The sequence below is a fragment of the Littorina saxatilis genome, linkage group LG3, assembly GCF_037325665.1.
Source record: "Littorina saxatilis isolate snail1 linkage group LG3, US_GU_Lsax_2.0, whole genome shotgun sequence".
Taxonomy (NCBI): Eukaryota; Metazoa; Mollusca; class Gastropoda; order Littorinimorpha; family Littorinidae; genus Littorina; species Littorina saxatilis.
This window is the reverse complement of record NC_090247.1, coordinates 24,790,502-24,814,529: the sequence shown is the minus strand read 5'-3', so window position 1 is coordinate 24,814,529 and position 24,028 is coordinate 24,790,502. Positions and strand designations below refer to the sequence as shown.

The window sequence follows — 24,028 nt, the reverse complement described above, 5'->3', positions numbered from 1 at the left end:
GCGTGCGTGCGTGCGTCTGTGCGTGTGTATGTCTGTGGTAGAAACTCTAACATTTGAAGACGTCACATTACATTGACGTCACATTATGACGTAAGAGGGTTAGACGTCACGCGAAGGAAGTACTGACAGTCTCGGTCATTATTATTTTGAGCGCGCCGAGACTAGTTGGCAGTCGTGTCCTTGTAAGTAGGCTACATGCAGACAGACAGATCTAGATCTAGTGTCTCGCTTTCTTGCACAGTTTCACCTATGCTCTTTCTGTGTGTGTGTGTGTGTGTGTGTGTGTGTGTGTGTGTGTGTGTGTGTGTGTGTGTGACGGAGTGATTGAGTTTGTGTTACTGTTTGTCGATTTCTTAGGTGAGCCTTGATGGCTTCGCCTCTTGTTTTTTTTGTTTTTACATTAATTTTGCTGTTTTTTCGGGTGGCAGTGACTGTGGCAGAGAGTGCCGCTTTTTCTACAAGCGCATCTCTTGGAGCTGCAGGATGTCTGACAGGCGCATTTTGTAAACCCCTGACCACCTTGGGCAGAATGCTTAGTAGCGATTTTTCTAAAAGAAGAAACGGCTGGGTTTGTATTTTGAAGCTTTAGGATTTGACAATCTGCCTTCTGTAACTGGTTTCTGGAATAAGCAGTATTGACGACGCCGTGCTTTGTAGCGATCCTATACGCGCCGTGTTCTGTGATTTTAGACACAACTCCGGGGATATTTCTGGCGTCGAGTCGACCCCTGTCAAACTCAGACACTGGAAGTAGGACACAGTCCTCGACGTTTAGGGAGGGTTGTTTGGCATTGCTTGAAGACAGCATTTAAGCGCTACTTTTTTCTTGGCCAAGTGAAGCCTCCGCTCGGCACGCCCTTATCTTCTTCATGTGTTCAGCAACTGTGGGGTCATCAGATGTATTGTCATTCTCTTCTTCTTGAGATCTGGGATCTGCCTGGGAACAATCGGATTGTGCTGATTCCTCATCTCCAGTCTCTAAATCTGCACTGGCAGCCACATCTTCTTTGTCTACTGCCATAACGTCTTGAGCAACGGGTTCTGCCGCCTCTGTCAACTCTGGTATGGCCATGGCTTCGTCTGTAAATCCCTCTGGCCCTGTCATCTCTGGTACGGCCATGGCCTCGTCATCAACTTTCTCGGCCCCTGTCATCTCTCGTATGGCATGATTCCAGCTCTTCCTCTGTCGTCAGCACGTCTGCAACTTCTTTAGGCAGAAAGGTCTTCTGCAGACCCAATCTCGGTTTTTCCCCAAACAACACCTCGTATGGAGTTTTGTTCTGCAGATTTCTGTGTGGGGATGAATTCTTTTGTAGCTGGACAAAGCGGAGCCCTTCAGACCAGTTGCTGGTGCCGTTGTCGATGGTCCACGCTAACAGCATTTGCTTCACATCTGCGTTCGATCGCTCTACTGAACCCTGGCTCTGGGGATGTCGAGCCCGCCCATGTACAATGCGAAGGTTTTGCCTCATGTTTGTTAGTTCGTCAACCACTGAAGCAACAAATTATCGACCATTGTCGCTTTGGAGGATACACGGAGCGCCAATCATTGTGAAAATGTCAATTAAGAATAAGCCGCCGTCAGGGGATGACTCCATGTTGATAAGGTCCACCTGACCTCTGTCGAAGAAAGACTTTGACCTGACAGGTTTCACAACCAGGCCTTTGCTTGGATTTGCCTTTTTTCGTTGGCAGGTTTCACAGGCCGACACAAAACAGTTAAATCATTTTACCGGAAATGTTCGCGTACTTATCTTGGAGAATTGTTTTGGGTTTTTTTTCTTGCCTCCGTGCCCAGTGTTGACATGTGCCTTAAGCAGGACGTCGAATAGCTCATTTTGGGTGACGATGTACCGGGGAGTTTTTTGTTGCGTTTTCCGTGTCTGCACAATGTCATTATAATTAATTTCAGTTGCATTCACGAACGCGAACACTTACACATTTGTACGTGTGTGTGTGTGTGTGTGTGTGTGTGTGTGTGTGTGTGTGTGTGTGTGTGTGTGTGTGTGTGTGTGTGTATGTGTATGTGTGTGTGTGTGTGTGTGTGTAAGAGAGATCAACACAAAATGACACATTAACAAACACGTCACACAAACAAACTTGATTGTCAATGCAAAATGAACACACGTTTCGAACAAGCTTAAGCACGTAAAAAGTTGAGAGAAAAAACAATGTTCGTGAATTGAGAGAGAGAGAGAGAGAGAGAGAGAGAGAGAGAGAGAGAGAGAGAGAGAGAGAGAGACAGAGACAGAGACAGAGACAGAGACAGACAGAGACAGAGAGATACACAGAGGGACACAGAGAGCTCTAGACACAGAGAGACACAGAGAGAGAGAGACAGAGAGAGAGAGATAGAGAGAGAGAGAGAGAGAGAGCTCTTACTTTGATCACTCTCTTCATCCCAGCAACTTCAACCAGATCAAACTTAACGTTTCTGTTATTTCGATCTCCATCGCCGGACAAGACATTCACCACGTACCGGTAGTCGTCTGCGCTGGGCAATGTGTACTTGGAAAACTGTTCATTTTTCATTTTTTCATCAAAACGCGCACGATGCTTGCCGTCCATGCTGACTGTTCCTCTGCTATCAGCAAAATGAAAGCTTAAACTAAAAGTTTAAATTTGGTATTGTTTGTGAATTTCAATCACTAAGGCCCCTTGTTTGATTGATAATACGGGCACACGAGAACAATTATTTCCTGAGGATATGCTCACAAACCGTTCACTCTGTGTGTGGCTCGTGTTCTTTTCTGTTATACTGTCATTGACACTGTTAGAGAGAGAGAGAGAGAGAGAGAGAGAGAGAGAGAGAGAGAGAGAGAGAGAGAGAGAGAGATCGACCACACACACACCCACACCTACACACACACACACACACACACGCACACCCACACACACGCACGCACGCACGCACACTTAACTTGCTATTGCCGATTTCGCGTAATGGGCAACTTGCCCATTACGCGTAATCGGCTGCCGATTCCGCGTAATCGGCTGCCGAATTCGCGAAATAGGCAAGTTTTAGAGGCGTTTACGCGATTTCGGCAAAACGCTGCCGATTTCACGTATTGGGCAGCGTTTTGCCGATTACGCGAAATGGGCAAAAATGTTGCCCATTACGCGGAATCGGCAATTACGTGAATTCGGCACGACATATATATATAGAGATAGATGACAGTGTATTTTTCGCGTGGCTATAAATTGATTCGACCTTTTCACTGACAGTAAGAACAACTTACGGGTGCAAGGGAAGCGTTCTGGACAGCGCAGTGACATTCTAAAAATAGTTACTCAGAAACGGGAATTTGAGGTGAACGGCGCGAGACAGAGACAGACAGCGTGGCGGTTCACCACAATCACCTTTGAAGGCGAAGTCCTGTCAAACGGGATTGAAAATTTTAGAGCTTATTTCTTAGCCCTATATTATCTGCTGTGGCTTTTCACATGCCAGAACATACAGACAGACAATAGCCGCTAGACCACATCACAAACAGAACTCTACAATACACAGGTTTTTGCCCACACACACACACAAACACACACACACACACACAGAGAAGCCGTATATATATATGCATATCTGTATCTATAAATATATAGAGATAGGTGAGAGTGTATTTTTCGCGTGGCTATAAATTGATTCGACCTTTTCACTTTGACAGTAAGAACAACTTACGGGTGCAAGGGAAGCGTTGTGGACAGCGCAGTGGACAGCGCAGTGACATTCTAAAAATAGTAATAGTAAGTTACAAACGGGAAAGCCACACGAAGGAAGGGAGATAAACGCCAAACACTGGAGAAGATAAGGAAGAGTTACTTATAATGGTGAAATGAACACAAAAACCCAAATCAGTTCAGCGCTGCGCGCTGAGAGCACGTGTTGAAATATCTCATCGATGATATTGTGTCCGGGGTGTAGCTGAATACGGTGTCCAAATTTGAAAAAGATCCACCGAGAACTTTGGCGTTGTGATGTGGTGTAGCGGCTATGGTGTGTCGGTATGGGGGCCCGGGTAGCTGAGGTGGAACCAAAATAGCTGAGGTGGAACCAAAATCGGTTCAGCGCTGCGCGCTGAGAGCACGTGTTGAAAAATCTCATCGATGAGGTTGTGTCCGGGGTCTCTCTGAATAAGCCCACCAAATTTGAAGCAGATCCATCGAGAACTTTGGCCGTGCATCGCGCACAGACAGACACACACACAGACACACAGACACTGGTCGTATATATATCTAGAATGTTCCCAAGGAAGGGAGATAACTAATTTAACAATAAACGGTAAAATAATGTTGGTGGTAATAACTGATTTAGCAATGACCAACATTAGCTAGAATTTTTAGGAAGGTTCTTGAATCAACCTCTTAGGGTTTTTTTTATTCATGGAAGGGAGGTAACTCTTGTCATGCAAGCATACATTTTCATTCTCATAGGGCGTAAAGTGATGACGTTAAACCATTTGCTTAATCATCTCGAACTTTCTCAAGAAAGGGAGGTAACTCATACCTAATTGATAAACACGAAGCCGTGCCATGACGGCGAGTGGCAGAAAAAGAGGAACCTGGCTGCATAAGGGTGAGGAAAAGGTGCGTCATTTCCAAAGTGCATCTGGTTGAATCCACCACTTTTTGTCCGAACGCGTACAAATTATTTGATAAGTTACCACCTTATATATGTACCGTAAAATCCCTAGCAAACGCCCACCACCCCTCTGCACAGATTTCGGGTACAAGTAAGGGGTGGGCGTTTGCTAGGTATACACCCCTTTGCAAGATAAAGTGTCATCACATTTTCACAAGAATAAAAAAAAGTGATACATGTGATTTATGCAATTTTAATGAAAAAAACCCACACCGTTTGTTTACAGAAATAAAGATCAACGTTCTCTGATAGAAAAAAAGAAGAAGAAAAAACCGGCGAATCATCGAACAGTGTGCACAAATCGTAGATAAAGAAGGCCGAATGTCTTAAAACAAATTATTTTTAAAGCAAAAAAGGGGTGGGCGTTTGCTAGGTAGTGACCCCTCTGCACAACTTTTAGCCAAAAGTGGGGGGTGGGCGTTTGCTAGATACTGGGCGTTTGCTAGGGATTTTACGGAAGTAGTCATTTAATCGAATTTTCTCTAACCAATTAAAAAAATAGTGTGTGTGCGTGCTTGTGTTTGTGTCCGTGCGTCCGTGTGTACGTGCGTGCGTGCGTGCGTGCATGTGTGCTTGTGTGTGTATGTGGGCGGGTGTTTGTTTGTATGTGTATGTGTGTGTGTGAGTGCGTGTGCGCGCGTGTGTGTGTGTGTGTGTGTGTGTGTGTGTGTGTGTGTGTGTGTGTGTGTGTGTGCACGGTGGTAAGTGGACAGTTTAGGATATGCATTTTTCCAGCTGTTGTGTGGATGAAAATAAACACAATTGTAATCACTGTTTTTGACGCATTTTGCACCACCTAATCAGCGTTTATCCCTTTTCCAAAGATCCCCGTTTTATTGCACGTGACGACAGCTGAATATAAAGTCTATGCGTTTTCTCCTTAGCTTGGCAGACTTGAGTGGATATCTCGAAGACCAAACAAGGTATGTGCGGTTTCAGTCTTTGAATAGTGGAACTGCAGTATTTAAATGATGTGAGACGTCACAGTTGATGTTGTGAGGATGTGGAGGGGCCAATAGGGGGTAGGATATTTTGTAATCAAAAACATTTCTCCATGTAAAGCTCTCTGAATCATTTCCTTATTTTTCAACCAACAAATAAGCACTTGTTTCGAAAAAAAAACATTTTTGATTAATGCTAATCCTTTAAAACATTTTTACAGGGGTGTTGGACTGAAAACAGCTTGCGTATTTTGTGAGCTATGCTATTCCTAATGATGGAGGTGTCGATCGCTTGAGCGGTCAAAATCGAGAGTTGTTTCGTCAATTACGAGGGGTACTCATAGCTAAAAGAGCTGAATTTCAGCAATCATTTTGGGGGATTGCTTTGAAAATGTTCGAATATTGTGCAAAGATACTGGTCCCACTTCGCGTAAAATTGCTGGAATGCTAGAGATACTTGTTGAAATGTTACGCATAGTTCCGGAAAAAAAGTTTTACAAACTGCCATCGGATTGTCCACTTGTGTCCAACAAATTAATGACTTCACATGTCCACAGACAAATGACTCATACAGGCACTGCCTAAGTTTCATTTGAATGTAACCCCTGGCGTACGTTTGCTAGTCAAGCAAACACATGAGATAAAAATGCAACGTTTACGCCGTTTTGCACAGCCAGCGATCGTCGTCTTGCTCTGAAAACATGCTGCGATCACGCTTGGCTGGGCATCACATTGGCACAGATTTCATCCTAACAATGTCAAGTGTGTTAACAGGCTTTGCAAATTTACGTCAGTGCTTATACCTAAATGACACTTTGGCAGTGTTTGTATAAACCATTTGTTTTGTAGACTTGCAAACAATTCTATAACGGTTTTTAAAATTGTTTCCGGATCACAGCATACACAAATCTAATAGATCCCTTGACTTTGGGGTAGCGCGACTCTGTTGCTGCTAGCTTTCCACTGGGAGGAAACGACCCGAATTTCCCAGCGATGGGACAATAAAGTAATGGAGAAAACAAATTCTAACAGATCCCTTGACTTTGGAGTAGCGCGACTCTGTTGCTGCTAGCTTTCCACTGGGAGGAAGCGACCCGAATTACCCAGCGATGGGACAATAAAGCAATGACCACACAAAAAACAAAAAACAACAACTTATAGATCCCTTGACTTTGGAGATGACAAGAAAATATAGGGCCCATTTACGTGATTTGTAAAACATTTTACAAATCGCGGGGCGCGCCCCGTGATTTGTAAAATGTTTCACATTTTTACAAATCAAGGGTTTACATGTACGTCTGGTATGTCGGTAAAATATTCTCACAGTTTTAAAGCAATCCAATGAGTCATTGCTGAAATACAGCGCTTTTGGTCATAATACCCACAACAGATTGACGAAAAAAACACGTTCTTGACCGCTCTAGCGATCGACACCTGCATCAGTAGTAATAACATAGCACACGTAAGCGTGTTCACAGTAAATGAGACAAAGAAATTGTCCCGGTGCAAACTAACTATGTTTTAAGTGATTGACATTTTCGTTTGTTCTCTACAACACTTCTGCAGTCCTGAAGACAAATTCTTATCATAATCAGACAGCGGGATTTCCGAAATGGATCTCACGAAACAGGCTTTTCTCGTTTGGTTTGATTCTGCCAGAGACGGATGTATCTTAATGACAACGGAGCTCTAGTATTTTGGTGTGTGTTCATCGTGTACATGAATTTGTATTTGTTTACTGATTTGTTGTTTTTGGTCGCTGCAGTTTGAAACTACCTAGTGTGTCCGGGACGAGTGAGGGAGAGTTTATTTGGCTGTCTGACCACCATGAAGTCAACTACTGTAGCCATCGTCGCTGTGCTGCTTCTCTTCGTAAGTATTTGCCGTTGAAATCTAAATAAAACCCACAAACACAAGAATGGTTTGTCGGCAACATGACGATTTCCTAAGCTAGGTTCACTATCTGCATCACGTTCTTGCTTCTTGATTTTGAATTTTGCAACGTGAGCAGTCTATCTGTTTGTTGAGTAGGAAAACTGGCCGTCTGCTTCTAAAATAGGCCTTATATGCGCTGCGTGCTGCGTTCCGTCATGTCATTGAAAGAGGAAAAGAAACTGAAACCTTTTTTTAACTAATTCCAAGAACGAATTTCTCCTTGTTGTGGAACATTTCGCGTAATCGGACATGCATTTGCACAAAAGCAACAGAGATTCAGACTGGTAGCCGGTCACGTTTCGATAAAAGATATCCTCATACTTTGGATGCCGTCATAAGGTTAAATATTGCATTGTTTTGTTTTGCCAAGCACACCATTGTGGTCCGTTGGGCGTTTAATCAAATACCATACTTCCATCCACTCGCATCTTTTGGCTCACTCTCTTCGCATTCCACTTACCGTGAAAACTTATCCACAAAAAAAAACAAAAAAAACCTCTCAATCATATTCTTATAATTCAGTTATGATTCACCAGTACCTAAACAGAATGACATCAAAACATCCAGGAAAGGACCTCGCAATGACAAACACGATCCGTATTGTTGGTAGAGCCAATCAAAAGCACGATCCGTATTGTTGGTACAGCCAATCAAAAGCACGATCCGTATTGTTGGTAGAGCCAATCAAAAACACGATCCGTATTGTTGGTAGAGCCAATCAAAAACACGATCCGTATTGTTGGTAGAGCCAATCAAAAACACGATCCGTATTGTTGGTAGAGCCAATCAAAAGCACGATCCGTATTGTTGGTAGAGCCAATCAAAAACACGATCCGTATTGTTGGTAGAGCCAATCAAAAGCAGATATTTTCGTTAGATTTGCTCATTTTCTGGATAAAAAGTCAGTGTTTGCGTTCCATACATTTGCACCGATTGACAGAAGAAAGAAAGTAGATCATTTTTTCTTCTAGAATGGTCTCATAGCTGAGTCTTTGAAGGGGAAACTGTTTGGCTTGAGGTTACAGGGCTGCGTCTTTCAAGGGAAATCTGGTTGGCTTGAGGTTACCATTACTCATGGTCATAACGATGACAACAACAACAACGACGTTGACATTGTTGAAGATGATGATGCTTCTGCTGCTGTTGATGATGATGATACTACAAACATAATTACGGTTCCTACCCACAGTGCACCTTGTTTTACTTTAAATCCGTGTTGTTGTTTTCAGGTTGTTGATGCGCAATGTGATGATAAGTCCTTGACAGACATTGAGGTTTTGCAGCAGGCACAAAATCAAATATTTATTTTTCTTTGCTTCTGATGTCTTTCAGGTGTTCCGCCTGGATACTCAGGTCTTCATTAGTGCGGGTAAGTATATTTTCTCATAAAACATCATTAATTACAAACAGAAATCATGACTTTATAAGGTCTTTTCTGATAGGTATACCCATTTCGTTTAAATAGGCCGTGCAATTCAGACAGAAATAGTTTGTAAAAGAGAGTGATTTCAAGTTTGGAAAACGGAAAGCGGTCCTGGTTTTAATTCAGTCAAGTGTTGACTAAATATTCTAACATAGACTAAGAATCGAGACGAGAGTGGAGGTCTATGTGTGTGTGTGTGTGTGTGTGTGTGTGTGTGTGTGTGTGTGTGTGTGTGTGTGTGTGTGTGTGTGTGTGTGTGTGTGTGTGTGTGTGTGTGTGTGTGTGTTTATAGATTCAGTGAAAACAACTGGACCGATCTTCATGAAACTTGAGAGTTCTTGAGTATAATATACCCAGACGTTTTCTTTCTTTTTTTTATAACTATTTTTGATGAGGTCATATCCGGCGTTTAGTGAAAGTTTTGACGGCACTGTCACGCTCTCATTTTTCAATCAATCAATCAATATGAGGCTTATATCGCGCGTATTCCGTGGGTACAGTTCTAAGCGCAGGGATTTATTTTTATTTTTTTATTTTTTTATTTTATGCAATTTATATCGCGCACATATTCAAGGCGCAGGGATTTATTTATGCCGTGTGAGATGGAATTATTTTACACAATACATCACGCATTCACATCGGCCAGCAGATCGCAGCCATTTCGGCGCATATCCTACTTTTCACGGCCTATTATTCCAAGTCACACGGGTATTTTGGTGGACATTTTTATCTATGCCTATACAATTTTGCCAGGAAAGACCCTTTTGTCAATCGTGGGATCTTTAACGTGCACACCCCAATGTAGTGTACACGAAGGGACCTCGGTTTTTCGTCTCATCCGAAAGACTAGCACTTGAACCCACCACCTAGGTTAGGAAAGGGGGGAGAAAATTGCTAACGCCCTGACCCAGGGTCGAACTCGCAACCTCTCGCTTCCGAGCGCAAGTGCGTTACCACTCGGCCACCCAGTCCCTCATATTGATTGATTTTTCAACATTTTGGTCAAGCAATCTTCGACGAAGTACGGACTATGGTCCTGCATTTTGTTTGGAAGCTTGACAATTAGTAAATTAGTTTTCTCCTTAAAGTAATTACAAAATTGACTGACTGTGCTGTATGAACGACGTGTGGTGCGAAAGGCCCGCTGCATCATCCAGGATAGTAGTCATGTGATCGCTCACCACTTTGAGGTCCTGCCCTCAGGACGTCGCCTCCGCACTCCCAGATTCCGCACGCTCAGAACTAAGAACAGTTTTATTCCAAAGTCAATTGGCTTTTTAAATACCTAAGTTAATTAAAACTAGTATGTGTGCCGGTGAACATATGCACTGATTTATGTGATGAATATTTTTTATATTCTTTGATGTGCACCCTTATGCTGAGTGTGATAACCCTCGAATGACTAGTCCTGTGATAAATATTGTTCAATGACATATCTAGTCCTGTGATAATGATAGTTTTTAGCGGTAAACTTTTAGCTAAAGCTGACGGCAATTAACCTATTTGGAATCATGTTACTATTCCTGTTAGTGTACATATGCGTGCGCGAGTGTAGTATGCTTTGTATGGTATTTTTATCTGTTGTCTTATTATTTGTTTTGTCTTTTAATGTGCACCACATTGAAATTTCTCTGTATGAGATAATAAAGTATTCGTATTCGTATTCGTATTCGTATTGTCATTAAAATCACATGTTCATAATCTACTGAATTCAAAAATATACAGATTTGTTATGTTTACTATCAAAATGGAAGAAACAAGATTCAGTAAGTACTATACGTTTGCATAGATATCCTTCGCGGAGACGAACGTGTGTTAAGATAGTGTCTGGTTGGTCGGTACTGTCTGGTCAAATGGGTCAAAATAGCCATTTCTGCGTTTTCGCTGCTTGTGGAAGTCACTTCAAATACTTTTATGATACGAGTGATAAATATCAAGCCTACCGACACATAGCCACTTTTTTGGGTTTTGTTACATTTTCATTTTTATAAATTGTATCAAGCAATGGGCACTCCCGGGGATTCCCCTTTTACGCGCGCTTCATGAAACCCTGCTGTAAAATGCATGTGTTGCTATTTGTCATCTGTGGTGGCAGAGAGTCATCTGTGGTGGCAGAGAGAGAGAGAGAGAGAGAGAGAGAGAGAGAGAGAGAGAGAGAGGGAGAGAGAGGGAGAGAGAGAGAGAGAGAATGAAAGAGAGAGAAAGATTGAGAGAGAGAGAGAGAGAGAGAATGAAAGAGAGAGAGAGAGAGAGAGAGAGAGACGCAGACACAGACGCAGATAATTATTTTATTCAATAGGTCATAGCCCCTTATGAAGGGGTGTGAACAAACGGTTAACATTGCATATAAATTAAACTCAACAGGTGCACACACAAGAGAGAGAGAGAGAGAGAGAGAGAGAGAGAGAGAGAGAGAGAGAGAGAGAGAGAGAGAGAAAGAGATTGAGAGAGAGATCAAATCAAATCTAATCAAATCAAATTTTATTTTACGAGGGTTGTGGCATAAGCAATATAAACGAGCTTCTTTTCAACCAGCCCTCGCCCAGAGAGGGACTATTCTAATCTTAAATACATATATATATACAAACGTAAAATAATTACGAAAGATAAGCGAGAGAGAGAGATAGATAGAGATTGAGAGTGAAAGAGAGGGAGATACAGTGCCGTAGCACAGTCAGCTCCTAAAAGTGGTCCGGCCATAAAAAAAATAAAAAGGTACTTTTCCCGGGAAACGAAAAACGTGAACTAAGGTAGATAACTCAGATGTCTCTTCAGTGCAAAACGCGATGGCTCAGTGGATCAGTAATGCGTCTCAGTCGGTGCATACGCAGTTTGCCTTTTAGTTTTACTTTAGATTTAGATCTATAGTCTTCACTTGTGAATGTCAATTAGTGACAATTTCTCGCTTAACGCTGTCATTGTGCGATCTAAGTCACGACCCCTCCTTCCTCCTAACACAGCGCTGAAGCTTATGAAGGCGATTTTTTTTTTTTTTTACAAAAAACTGGTCCGGCCATGGCCGGAGTGGCCGGTAGGGCTGCTACGGCCCTGAGATAGAGAGAGAGATAACTCCCCCCTCACACCCCCACACACACACATACACACACACACACATACACATACACACACACATATACACACGCATAACACACACACAAACACACACACACACACACTCGCATGAGCACTATCTCACACTTCAATTCAATGTGAATAATTATATACTCTTATGCTTGGTAGATATAATTTATATTAATGACAAATGACAGTCTTATCTCTAAGAGATTTTATTTGTAGATATATTACAAATGTAGCTGCCACTTGTATTTTGTTTACCTCTACTCACGACGACCATTAATGAAGTCTGACGCGGCCTTTTTGGGTTGAACGTTTTTGCGAGTTTGAAGGGAATAACCACCATTTATATTCCATGAATAGGGTGCATTAATACTTTAATAAATCACCAGAAACATTCGTTTATCTCGTCTTAACGAGTGGTATTTTTCAAACACAAATGCAAAAAAGCATGTCTAAGTAATCTGTACGTACCATCCACAGTCACGTACAATCAAAAGTAAAAAATAAGCTTAATTCGAAAAAAAACACCTCTGTGTGGATATGTGTGCACTCCAACATATGGTTTTTTTAACATTTTTTATGTTTTCCTGGAGCGCTACTAATACAACTCTAGCATGCTAGTACATGCAGATTCTTACGAAATGGGGATAAAGTTACAATTTACAGGTTATCTCGACTGTCGCAGAGTAAAAACATACCAAATTCATACCGTAATATTCACGGTACATCACACAATGCTTAAATGCTTTATTTGTGCAGCTTAGTAGTCTGTGCTCGTAGCAAACACTAAAGTTATATGCACTATGACCCGAAAACGCAAAATTCTGACGCCATCATGGATAACGTAATGCCCCATAACACGCAAACAAAGTTTAGCTCTACGACTCTTATTATCGTATCGTTATCATCAAGGGATGTACTTTGGAATGATAAATAGTTCTCGTTGTTTATCGCTGTGTCCTGCACTGCATCTTTCAGAAACGGCTTGTGAGACCTTTAAGTAATATACGACTCATATATAATATGCTGACTGTAAGCAAATGATAACAGACATGTATAGCAGATGGCTGTAAAGATTATCCTGCATTTAGATGTTGATATTATTATCATGTCTGGTATCCATACACCACGGGCGGTATCAAGCGAAACGCCCACGTCATCACGGAATGGATGCAACCGTTTTTATGGGGACATTTTCAAAGTCGTTAGACAAATGTTTCATTGCATATAGGGCCACATGCACAAACAGAAAATGATTTAAAACGTAAACGTAGTTACGCAATTTCATTTGATTATTCAGAACTCTGATCATGCAATGTTCAAGCGAGTTGAACACAGCATAATGGCATTCAGAGAGAGAGGGTGCGTATGGTACCTTGCCATTCTGTTCACACAAACCAACCGACAAAGGTGGCTTTTCGGTGTTTCAACACGGTTAAGTGTTTTATTGTTAAAAATAAGAAATGACATTCCTTTGAATAAGTCATCCAGGTATGTTTAATTCAAACGTTTAGTTTGTCTTTGTTATTTTTAGAATGATGAAACAGGGTCCTGGCCTGACCGCTAAAACATTGAACGGGACACATAGAATTAGTCATGATTGTCAAACAGTGACATGGTGCACTAAGTTGGCAATCAAACATAAAACGGGCCCCCTAGAATCAGTCATGGTTGGTCAAATAGTCACATGGTGCACTACAATCAAACATAAAACGGGCCCCCTAAAATCAGTCATGGTTGGTCAAATAGTCACATGGTGCACCACAATCAAACATAAAACGGGCCCCCTAGAATCAGTCATGGTTGGTCAAATAGTCACATGGTGCACTACAATAAAACATAAAACGGGCCCCCTAGCTAGAATCAATCGTGGTTGGTCAAATAGTCACATGGTGCACTACAATAAAACATAAAACGGGCCCCCTAGAATCAGTCATGGTTGGTCAAATAGTCACATGGTGCACTACAATAAAACATAAAACGGGCCCCCTAGAATCAGTCGTGGTTGGTCAAATAGTCACATGGTGCACAACAATAAAACATAAAACGGGCCCCCTAGAATCAGTCATGGTTGGTCAAATAGTCACATGGTGCACCACAATAAAACATAAAACGGGCCCCCTAGAATCAGTCATGGTTGGTCAAATAGTCACATGGTGCACTACAATAAAACATAAAACGGGCCCCCTAGAATCAGTCATGGTTGGTCAAATAGTCACATGGTGCACTACAATAAAACATAAAATGGGTCCCCTAGAATCAGTCATGATTGGTCAAATAGTCATAATTATTGTACACTAAAATGGCAATAAAATATAAAAGCGCTGGTGACATGGCGGCAGCCTGTCAGTGCAAAAAAGTCAGCTGAAAGTCGATTCAAATTGGGTAATTCGAACGGTGACTTAACAGTCACATTCATACGTGTTTAACTTCATCAACAGACAGGATCTTGATATATTTTCAGAATGATGACTTCAATCCTGCCGGAATTTAATCATCTTGTATACATGTTATTATCTGCTTATCATTGTATTTGTATAAATATAGCTTGGCCGGGGCTCCAGGGTAAACTTCGTTGGTCACTGAATCGTCCATTGACAGCAGAGCTTGACTTTATTTGCATTCCATTGCAGACGTTTAACAAAAATGTTGTGTCGTTCGTTGATTCTGCTCTTTGTTGTTGGTAAGTTTGTAACTTTGTATGCGTCACATTATTCTTATTTTAACATATCAATGTCCAACGAAAAAAAGCTGAAAGTTCCGTAAAACAGATTTGTTTTAACTTTTCAAAACGTTCAATTATTTCAAGTCAAAAGAATTGATCTTTTTCAGAAAGTATAACACTGATCTTGACTAGGCGATCATCCAAGAATATTTCTTCAGAGTTTCTACACTGGAATGTTTGTCATGATTAGCTAGACATCAAAACCACCTGGTTAAGGCCTTCCTCAATGAAGCCCGAAGTTGACTTGGCGAAAGACGGGCGCTGTGGCTGGGTGGTAAGACGTCGGCCTCTTAATCGGAAGGTCGGGGGTTCGAATCCCGGCCGCGGCCGCCTGGTGTGTTAAGTGTGGAGATTTTTCCGATCTCCCAGGTCAACTTATGTTAAGACCTGCTAGTGGCTTATCCCCCTTCGTGTGTACACGCAGGCACAAGACCAAGTGCGCACGGAAAAGATCCTGTAATCCATGTCAGAGTTCGGTGGGTTATAGAAACACGAAAATACCCAGCATGCTTCCTCCGAAAGCGGCGTATGGCTGCCTTAATGGCGGGGTAAAAACGGCCATACACGTAAAATTCCACACGTGCAAAAACACGAGTGTACGTGGGAGTTTTAGCCCACGAACGCAGAAGAAGAAGAAGAAGACTTGGCGAAGACTTGGCTAAATCTTTTTACCAACAGTTCAGTGCCGAAATTTTGTGCGGTAAACCTCGAGAAGTTGACTTTCAAAAGTAGACTTTGCCCAATTATTAGTAGGCTTATGTTTTAGGATTCTTTTTAAAGTAAATGCGTCAGCGCTTTCTTGTGTCAAAAAAAATATTATCTTGGTTAAAAAAGAAATGCAGTGCGCTCGTTTTATTATGCGAGTCCGACAGTTTGACTAAATGTCTTAATTTCGCTTTAAGCGTCTTGTTTGATTCTTATTTTTGAAATGCTAGGAGCCTGTCTGATTTTCGATTTGAAATGTTTAGTAATTTCAATACCAGTGAATGTATCGAATAAACATTCGAATTCTCGTCTTCGAGTCCGACAAAAATTCATACTTAGGCAGCAAGTTTGAGGGCGTTCACCCCACATCAAAGGAATTCTTACTAAAAATCGATCGATACAAAACTGTTATTTGTATTTTCGACAGTCATTGTTCACCTAGACCGCTGGCGCGGTGTCGGAGGAACACTGACTGTCTCGGACTATGCAAAATGTCATATTTTTATCAAAAACAAAAATAACGTATACTTTTTGTGTGCAGGCGTGGTGATGGCCAGGGATGTTAAAAGAGCGGTGTGTCCCTCAGTCGTGGCAGACATCACCTCGACTTGCGACGAAAAGACCAGCCATCTCGAAGAAGGCGGTTGTCCGTGAGTGTTGAGTCCATGAAGCGATACTTTGCTTGAACGGTCATTCGACTGCTGCTTTGTATTTTTTTATTTTAAAGGACAAGGCTTGTTGAGCATTTTCCTTTTTATGTTTTGCTTGTATTTTGCTTGTTTGTTGTTGTTGTTGTTGTTGTTGTTGTTGTTGTTGTTGTTGTTGTTGGTGGTGGTGGTGGTGGTGGCGGTATTGTTGTTGTTGTTGTTGGTGTTGTTGTTGTTGTCGCTGTTGTTGTTGTTGTCACTGTTTTGTTGTTGTTGATGTTGTGTGTGTGTGTGTGTGTGTGTGTGTGTGTGTGTGTGTGAGTGTGTGTGTGTGTGTGTGTGTGTGTGTGTGTGTGTGTGTGTGTGTGTGTGAGAGTGTATGTATTCTTGGGTGTGGTTTTTTAGAGATAAAGAGAGAAAAGCAGAGTATTGATATTGTGTATGAATGCATGTAGAGGGGTGGTCTTAAAGAAGCCTGGCCAGATCTAAGATGGAGAGCCGCACTGTTATAACGGTGAGTTGTGTGCCTTTACATCCCCAACAGATCTAGGATGGAGAGCCGCACTGTTATCACGGTGAGTTGTGTGCCTTTACATCCCCAACAGATCTAAGATGGAGAGCCGCACGGTTATCACGGTGAGTTGTGTGCCTTTACATCCCCAACAGATCTAAGATGGAGAGCCGCACTGTTATCACGGTGAGTTGTGTGCCTTTACATCCCGAACAGATCTAGGATGGAGAGCCGCACTGTTATCACGGTGAGTTGTGTGCCTTTACATCCCCAACAGATGTAAGATGGAGAGCCGCACTGTTATCACGGTGAGTTGTGTGCCTTTACATCCCCAACAGATCTAAGATGGAGAGCCGCACTGTTATCACGGTGAGTTGTGTGCCTTTACATCCCCAACAGATCTAGGATGGAGAGCCGCACTGTTATCACGGTGAGTTGTGTGCCTTTACATCCCCAACAGATCTAGGATGGAGAGCCGCACTGTTATCACGGTGAGTTGTGTGCCTTTACATCCCCAACAGATCTAAGATGGAGAGCCGCACTGTTATCACGGTGAGTTGTGTGCCTTTACATCCCCAACAGATCTAGGATGGCTGACATGACCGCTCTGACATCATTCTGCCTTTGACATATGTATACACAGGAAGGAAAATATGTTTAATGATACACGACACTGATACATGCAAAGCCTGGCGGGGGCCTTACGCGTTAATTTCTGCTGCTGATTTGACGAAGTCACCGAGATAAAATTCGTTCCAGACATATTTTTTCAGTTCCTCCGAGGCCACGCAGAAGAAGTAACGGAATGTTAGCGTGACGATATGTTTTGCAATATGACGTCTTATTGAACTTTGTTTCGCTTTTGACGTGAGAAGGCCAAGAAGAGACGTCTTGGTGTGTTTAGTCGGTGTCGTTTCTCATTAAACATGTGTGGCCTTTCGACCATCCCATCAAAGCTTGACCAAATCGTTAGCTATCTGTCATCCGGAACAGTGTATCATTGTTCCTGTTTTGTCACGAGAACTGTAACTGAGTTTGTTTTGTCTGTATTATAAAGTCAGTCCAATAGAATTCTCTAATTTTTCACACTTAATTGTTTCAACACACTCTGAAAATATCACAGACAAATATATCAGCAAAATAATAGTTATAGATTTATAACTGAGTTTGCAAGTACGGTCAAAATGCGGGAGCAGGATGGGTTTAAACTAATGAGATGTACGTGACAGTCACAGCACTGAGGACGTTTATTTTTTTAGTTCTTGAAAAGCCAAACAGATTATTACGTCTGTGACATTGCCAATTCTCTCTTCATTTCACTTGGCGCACTATACATATTCCATAAATAATAGCTGACGAGCTCTATTATCCAAATAGATTGCACCATGTTTTATTGTTAACTAAACACAGCCCACTTCGTCAACATCACAGGCCAAAGAATCTAGACACAGCCATCGTCGAACGCTGAAGAAGAAGAAGAAGAAGAATTGTTAACGTAAGACTGGGTGGCCGAGTGGTAAATGCACTTGCCTCGGAAGCGAGAGGTTGCGAGTTCGACTCTGGGTCGGGGCGTAAGCAATTTTCTTCCCCCTTTCCTAGCCCAGGTGGTGGGTTCAAGTGCTAGTCTTTCCGATGAGACGAAAAACCGAGGTCCCTTCGTGTACACTACATTGGGGTGTGCACGTTAAAGATCCCACGATTGACAAAAGGGTCTTTCCTGGCAAAATTGTATAGGCATAGATAAACCAAATCCACCAAATACCCGTGTGACTTGGAATAATAAGCCGTGAAAAGTAAATATTCGCCGTAATGGCTTGAGATTTACTGGCCGATGTGAATGCGTGATAATTTTATATTGTGTAAACAATTTCATCTCACACGGCAGAAATTAATATGTAAAGCGCTTAGAGAACGTCAAACGCGATATAAATCTCCCATATAAATAAATAAACAACTTACAAAGGGAATCCAGAGACTTGTTTCTGTCTAGTGGGGCACCAGAAGGGGTTCAATTAAGGCTTATACAATGGTAAATCCTTCTTAATCGCATGCACACAAAGTTATAGCATGGTTTCCCCAAGCCACAAACCATGTAAATTAAAAAAAAGTGAATCGTTTACTTTAGAAGGAATAAACATTGCAGTCAAAGAGTGTACCCATTGTGTTTTACTTTATGCGGAAAGAACATGTTTTGGAACATGCACTATAATAAGGAACATACTTTAACTGCAGTCAAAAGGTGTACAGAGTTGTGTTTAACTTGTATGTGGAAATGTTTTAAAACATGGACCAGATGAGGAAAATGCTGTCAAAGAGTGTACACACTTGTATTTTACTTTTGTGTGGAAAGAAACATTTGTGAATTTCATAAATGTTTCTTTCCACTGAAACATGTACCATATACGGAACATACATTAATTGCAGTACAAGAGTGTACACAATTGTATTTTACTTTTATGTGGAAAGAAATATTGTTGAAACATGTACCATATACGGAATTAACATACATGAATTGCAGTCAAACGGTGTAGAGAGTAATGTTTTACTTTATGTGGAAAGAAACATTTTCGAAACATTTACAATATAAGGAACATAAAATTCAGTCAAAGAGTGTACACCATTGTATTTTTGACTCACATGCGAAGCAAAAGTGAGTCTATGTACTCACCCGAGTCGTCCGTCCGTCCGTCCGTCCGGAAAACTTTAACGTTGGATATTTCTTGGACACTATTCAGTCTATCAGTACCAAATTTGGCAAGATGGTGTATGATGACAAGGCCCCAAAAACCATACATAGCATCTTGACCTTGCTTCAAGGTCAAGGTCGCAGGGGCCATAAATGTTGTCTAAAAAACAGCTATTTTTCACATTTTTCACATTTTCTCTGAAGTTTTTGAGATTGAATACCTCACCTATATATGATATATAGGGCAAAGTAAGCCCCATCTTTTGATACCAGTTTGGTTTACCTTGCTTCAAGGTCAAGGTCACAGGAGCTCTTCAAAGTTGGATTGTATACATATTTTGAAGTGACCTTGACCCTGAACTATGGAAGATAACGGTTTCAAACTTAAAAATTATGTGGGGCACATGTTATGCTTTCATCATGAGACACATTTGGTCACATATGATCAAGGTCAAGGTCACTTTGACCCTTATGAAATGTGACCAAAATAAGGTAGTGAACCACTAAAAGTGACCATATCTCATGGTAGAAAGAGCCAATAAGCACCATTGTACTTCCTATGTCTTGAATTTACAGCTTTGTGTTGCATGACCTTGGATGACCTTGACCTTTTATTGTTAACTAAACACAGCCCACTTCGTCAACATCACGGGCCAAAGAATCTAGACACAGCCATCGTCGAACGCTGAAGAAGAAGAAGAATTGTTAACGTAAGACTGGGTGGCCGAGTGGTAAATGCACTTGCCTCGGAAGCGAGAGGTTGCGAGTTCGACTCTGGGTCGGGGCGTAAGCAATTTTCTTCCCCCTTTCCTAGCCCAGGTGGTGGGTTCAAGTGCTAGTCTTTCCGATGAGACGAAAAACCGAGGTCCCTTCGTGTACACTACATTGGGGTGTGCACGTTAAAGATCCCACGATTGACAAAAGGGTCTTTCCTGGCAAAATTGTATAGGCATAGATAAACCAAATCCACCAAATACCCGTGTGACTTGGAATAATAAGCCGTGAAAAGTAAATATTCGCCGTAATGGCTTGAGATTTACTGGCCGATGTAAATGAGTGATATATTGTGTAAAAAATTCAATTTCACACGGCAGAAATTAATATGTAAAGCGCTTAGAGAACGTCAAACGCGATATAAATCTCCCATATAAATAAATAAACAACTTACAAAGGGAATCCAGAGACTTGTTTCTGTCTAGTGGGGCACCAGAAGGGGTTCAATTAAGGCTTATACAATGGTAAATCCTTCTTAATCGCATGCACACAAAGTTATAGCATGGTTTCCCCAAGCCACAAACCATGTAAATAAAAAAGTGAATCGTTTACTTTAGAAGGAATAAACATTGCAGTCAAAGAGTGTACCCATTGTGTTTTACTTTATGCGGAAAGAACATGTTTTGGAACATGCACTATAATAAGGAACATACTTTAATTGCAGTCAAAGGGTGTACAGAGTTGTGTTTAACTTGTATGTGGAAATGTTTTAAAGCATGGACCAGATGAGGAAAATGCTGTCAAAGAGTGTACACACTTGTATTTTACTTTTGTGTGGAAAGAAACATTTGTGAATTTCATAAATGTTTCTTTCCACTGAAACATGTACCATATACGGAACATACATTAATTGCAGTACAAGAGTGTACACAATTGTATTTTACTTTTATGTGGAAAGAAACATTGTTGAAACATGTACCATATACGGAATTAACATACATGAATTGCAGTCAAACGGTGTAGAGAGTAATGTTTTACTTTATGTGGAAAGAAACATTTTCGAAACATTTACAATATAAGGAACATAAAATTCAGTCAAAGAGTGTACACCATTGTATTTTTTATACTTTATGCGGAAAAATACATTTTTTGAAAGTCAAAAACGGGACAAAATTGTGTTTCAGGTGGCTGATGGCACAAGAAGATTGCCTGCTTGAGATGTTCCTTGAGTGCAATGAGGTGAATAAGCCCATGGCTGTGTATGTGAAAAAACTTCTCCAGGACGCCGCCAAACAGCGTGATGCAGAGTGTCAAACCCCAGATGAAGTAGCAGCAACCATTTAACAGCAAAAGACACAATAGAAGAAAATAGGATATTCTTGATCAAAATCGTCGTTCACTTAGGAGTATGTATTATACTCACTTACTTTTTTAACGAAAGTAAACGTTGGTACACTCGCAACATCGTTTTGTTTGATGGATAGATGGACGGTTGGACGGATTGATTGTTGAATGGATGGATGGATGGATGGTTGGTTGGATGGATAGATGGATGGATAGATGGATGGTTGGATTGATTGATGGATGGATGGATGGATGGACACACACCCACACCCACACACACCCACACCCACACACCCACACACACACATGCTGTTGAAAGTTCAAAAGGGATTGACGCAAGTTGATGATCGTGACAGTGAGTGACACATTCGTTGTGGGAATGTCAAGTTATAGAATGGGCATTTGACGTCAACGGAAGAAGGCGGGGTGTTTTCTAAGGCCCAAAAAAATAATAGGTGTGGTTACGGTAACATAGCCTAAAAAAATAGGGTAGGAAGGTAAGCAATCACTTTTTTTTTTAAACTTTTTTTTCTAATGTGTACAAATTAAACCTACTTGACAGGGAAATAAGTGTGCGACTCGGGCGCTTTCGCTTTCATTGCGTTTTCTGCACTCGTTTACTTGTTTTTGGGGGTATTTTTTTGACAAAATTATGTAATAAAAAGTTATAGGGTCGGCCCCAAAAAATAGGGTAGGTCGGGTTACCGTAACCACACCTATTTTTTTTTAGGCCTAATGAAATGGTTGTGTATCGCGATGGGTTCAAAATCAGGCATACATGTTGAAGGGATATGTGCTTAAAATAATAGCTTTGGTATAGGGCAGGGGCATTGTGGTTGGTTGGGGGTTATCGGGAGGGTCAACAAGAGAGAGAGGAGAGAGAGAGAGAAAGACAGAGAGAGAGAGAGAAAGACAGAGAGAGAGAGAGAGAGAAAGACAGAGAGAGAGAGAGAGAAAGACAGAGAGAAAGACAGAGAGAAAGAGAGAGAGAGAGATATATATATAGAGAGAGAGATAGAGAGAGAGACAGACAGACAGACAGACAGACAGAGACAGAGACAGAGAGAGGCGGAGGAATGACGGAGAGGGGGTAGACTGAAATAGGTACAGAGACAATAAAAGACAGAAACAGTTAAAAACAAGTCGCGTAAGACGAAATTACTACATTTATTCAAGCTGTGGAACTCACAGAATGAAACTGAACGCACTGCCTTTTTTTCACAATGACCGTAGTCCGTCGCTCGTGCAAAAGGCATTACAATTAACGAGCCTGTTAAGCGCGGTAGTGGTTGCGCTGTGCTGCATAGCACGCTTTTCTTTACCTCTCTTTTGTTTTAACTTTCTGAGCGTGTTTTTAATCCAAACATATCATATCTATATGTTTTTGGAATCAGGAACCGACAAGGAATAAGATGAAAGTGTTTTTAAATCGATTTCGGAAATTTTATTTTAATCATAATTTTTATATTTTTAATTTTCAGAGCTTGTTTTTAATCCGAATATAACATATTGATATGTTTTTGGAATCAGAAAATGATGAAGAATACAATGAAATTGTTTTTGGATTGTTTTATAAAAAAAAATTGTAATTACAATTTTCAGATTTTTAATTGCCAAAGTCATTAATTAATTTGTAAGACTCCAAGCTGAAATGCAATACCGAAGTCCGGCCTTCGTCGAAGATTGCTTGGCCAAATTTTCAATCAATTTGATTGAAAAATGAGGGTGTGACAGTGCCGCCTCAACTTTTACAAAAAGCCGGATATGACGTAATCAAAGACAATTATCGAACAAATGAAAAAAGAGTCTGGGGATATCCTACCCAGGAACTCTCATGTAAAATTTCATAAAGATCGGTCCGGTAGTTTACTCTGAATCACTCTACACACACATACGCACAGACACACACACACACACACACACACACACACACACAAACAAACACACACACACACACACACACACACACACACACACACACACACACACACACACACCACGACCCTCGTCTCGATTCCCCCTCTATGTTAAAACATTTAGTCAAAACTTGACTAAATGTAAACAAGTCGCGTAAGGCGAAATTACTACATTTAGTCAAGCTGTCGAACTCACAGAATGAAACTGAACGCACTGCATTTTTTCAGCAAGACCGTATACTCGTAGCATCGTCAGTCCACCAATCGTGGCAAAGGCAGTGTAACACTCGTGGCAAAGGCAGTGAAATTGACAAGAAGAGCGGGGTAGTAGTTACTCTGTGCTGCATAGCACGCTTTTCTGTACCTCTCTTCGTTTTAACTTTCTGAGCGTGTTTTTAATCCAAACATATCATATCTATATGTTTTTGGAATCAAGAACCGACAAGTAATAAGATGAAATTGTTTTGAAATCGATTTCGGATTTTTGTTTTAATCATAATTTTTATATTTTTAATTTTCAGAGCTTGTTTTTAATCCGAATATAACATATTTATATGTTTTTGGAATCAGGAAATGATGTAGAATAAGATAAACGTAAATGTGGATCGTTTAATATAAAAAAATTATTACAATTTTCAGATTTTTAATGACCAAAGTCATTAATTATTTTTTAAGCCACAAAGCTGAAATGCAATACCGAAGTCCGGGCTTCGTCAAAGATTTCTTTACAAAAATGTCAATCAATTTGATTGAAAAATGAGGGTGTG

At 41.1% G+C, this 24,028-nt stretch overlaps 1 protein-coding gene across 1 annotated transcript; it reads left to right on the top strand.

Annotated features, from left to right (window-relative positions):
- The first annotated feature begins 5,407 nt into the window (after positions 1–5,407).
- Positions 5,408–21,463, top strand: LOC138960891 (uncharacterized). Its single transcript, XM_070332526.1, has 5 exons — positions 5,408–5,559; positions 7,343–7,449; positions 8,845–8,881; positions 15,985–16,093; positions 21,186–21,463. Exons 2-5 carry the CDS (start codon positions 7,405–7,407, stop codon positions 21,343–21,345), a joined length of 351 nt encoding a protein of 116 aa, XP_070188627.1. The 5' UTR covers positions 5,408–5,559; positions 7,343–7,404; the 3' UTR covers positions 21,346–21,463.
- Positions 21,464–24,028: the final 2,565 nt, after the last annotated feature.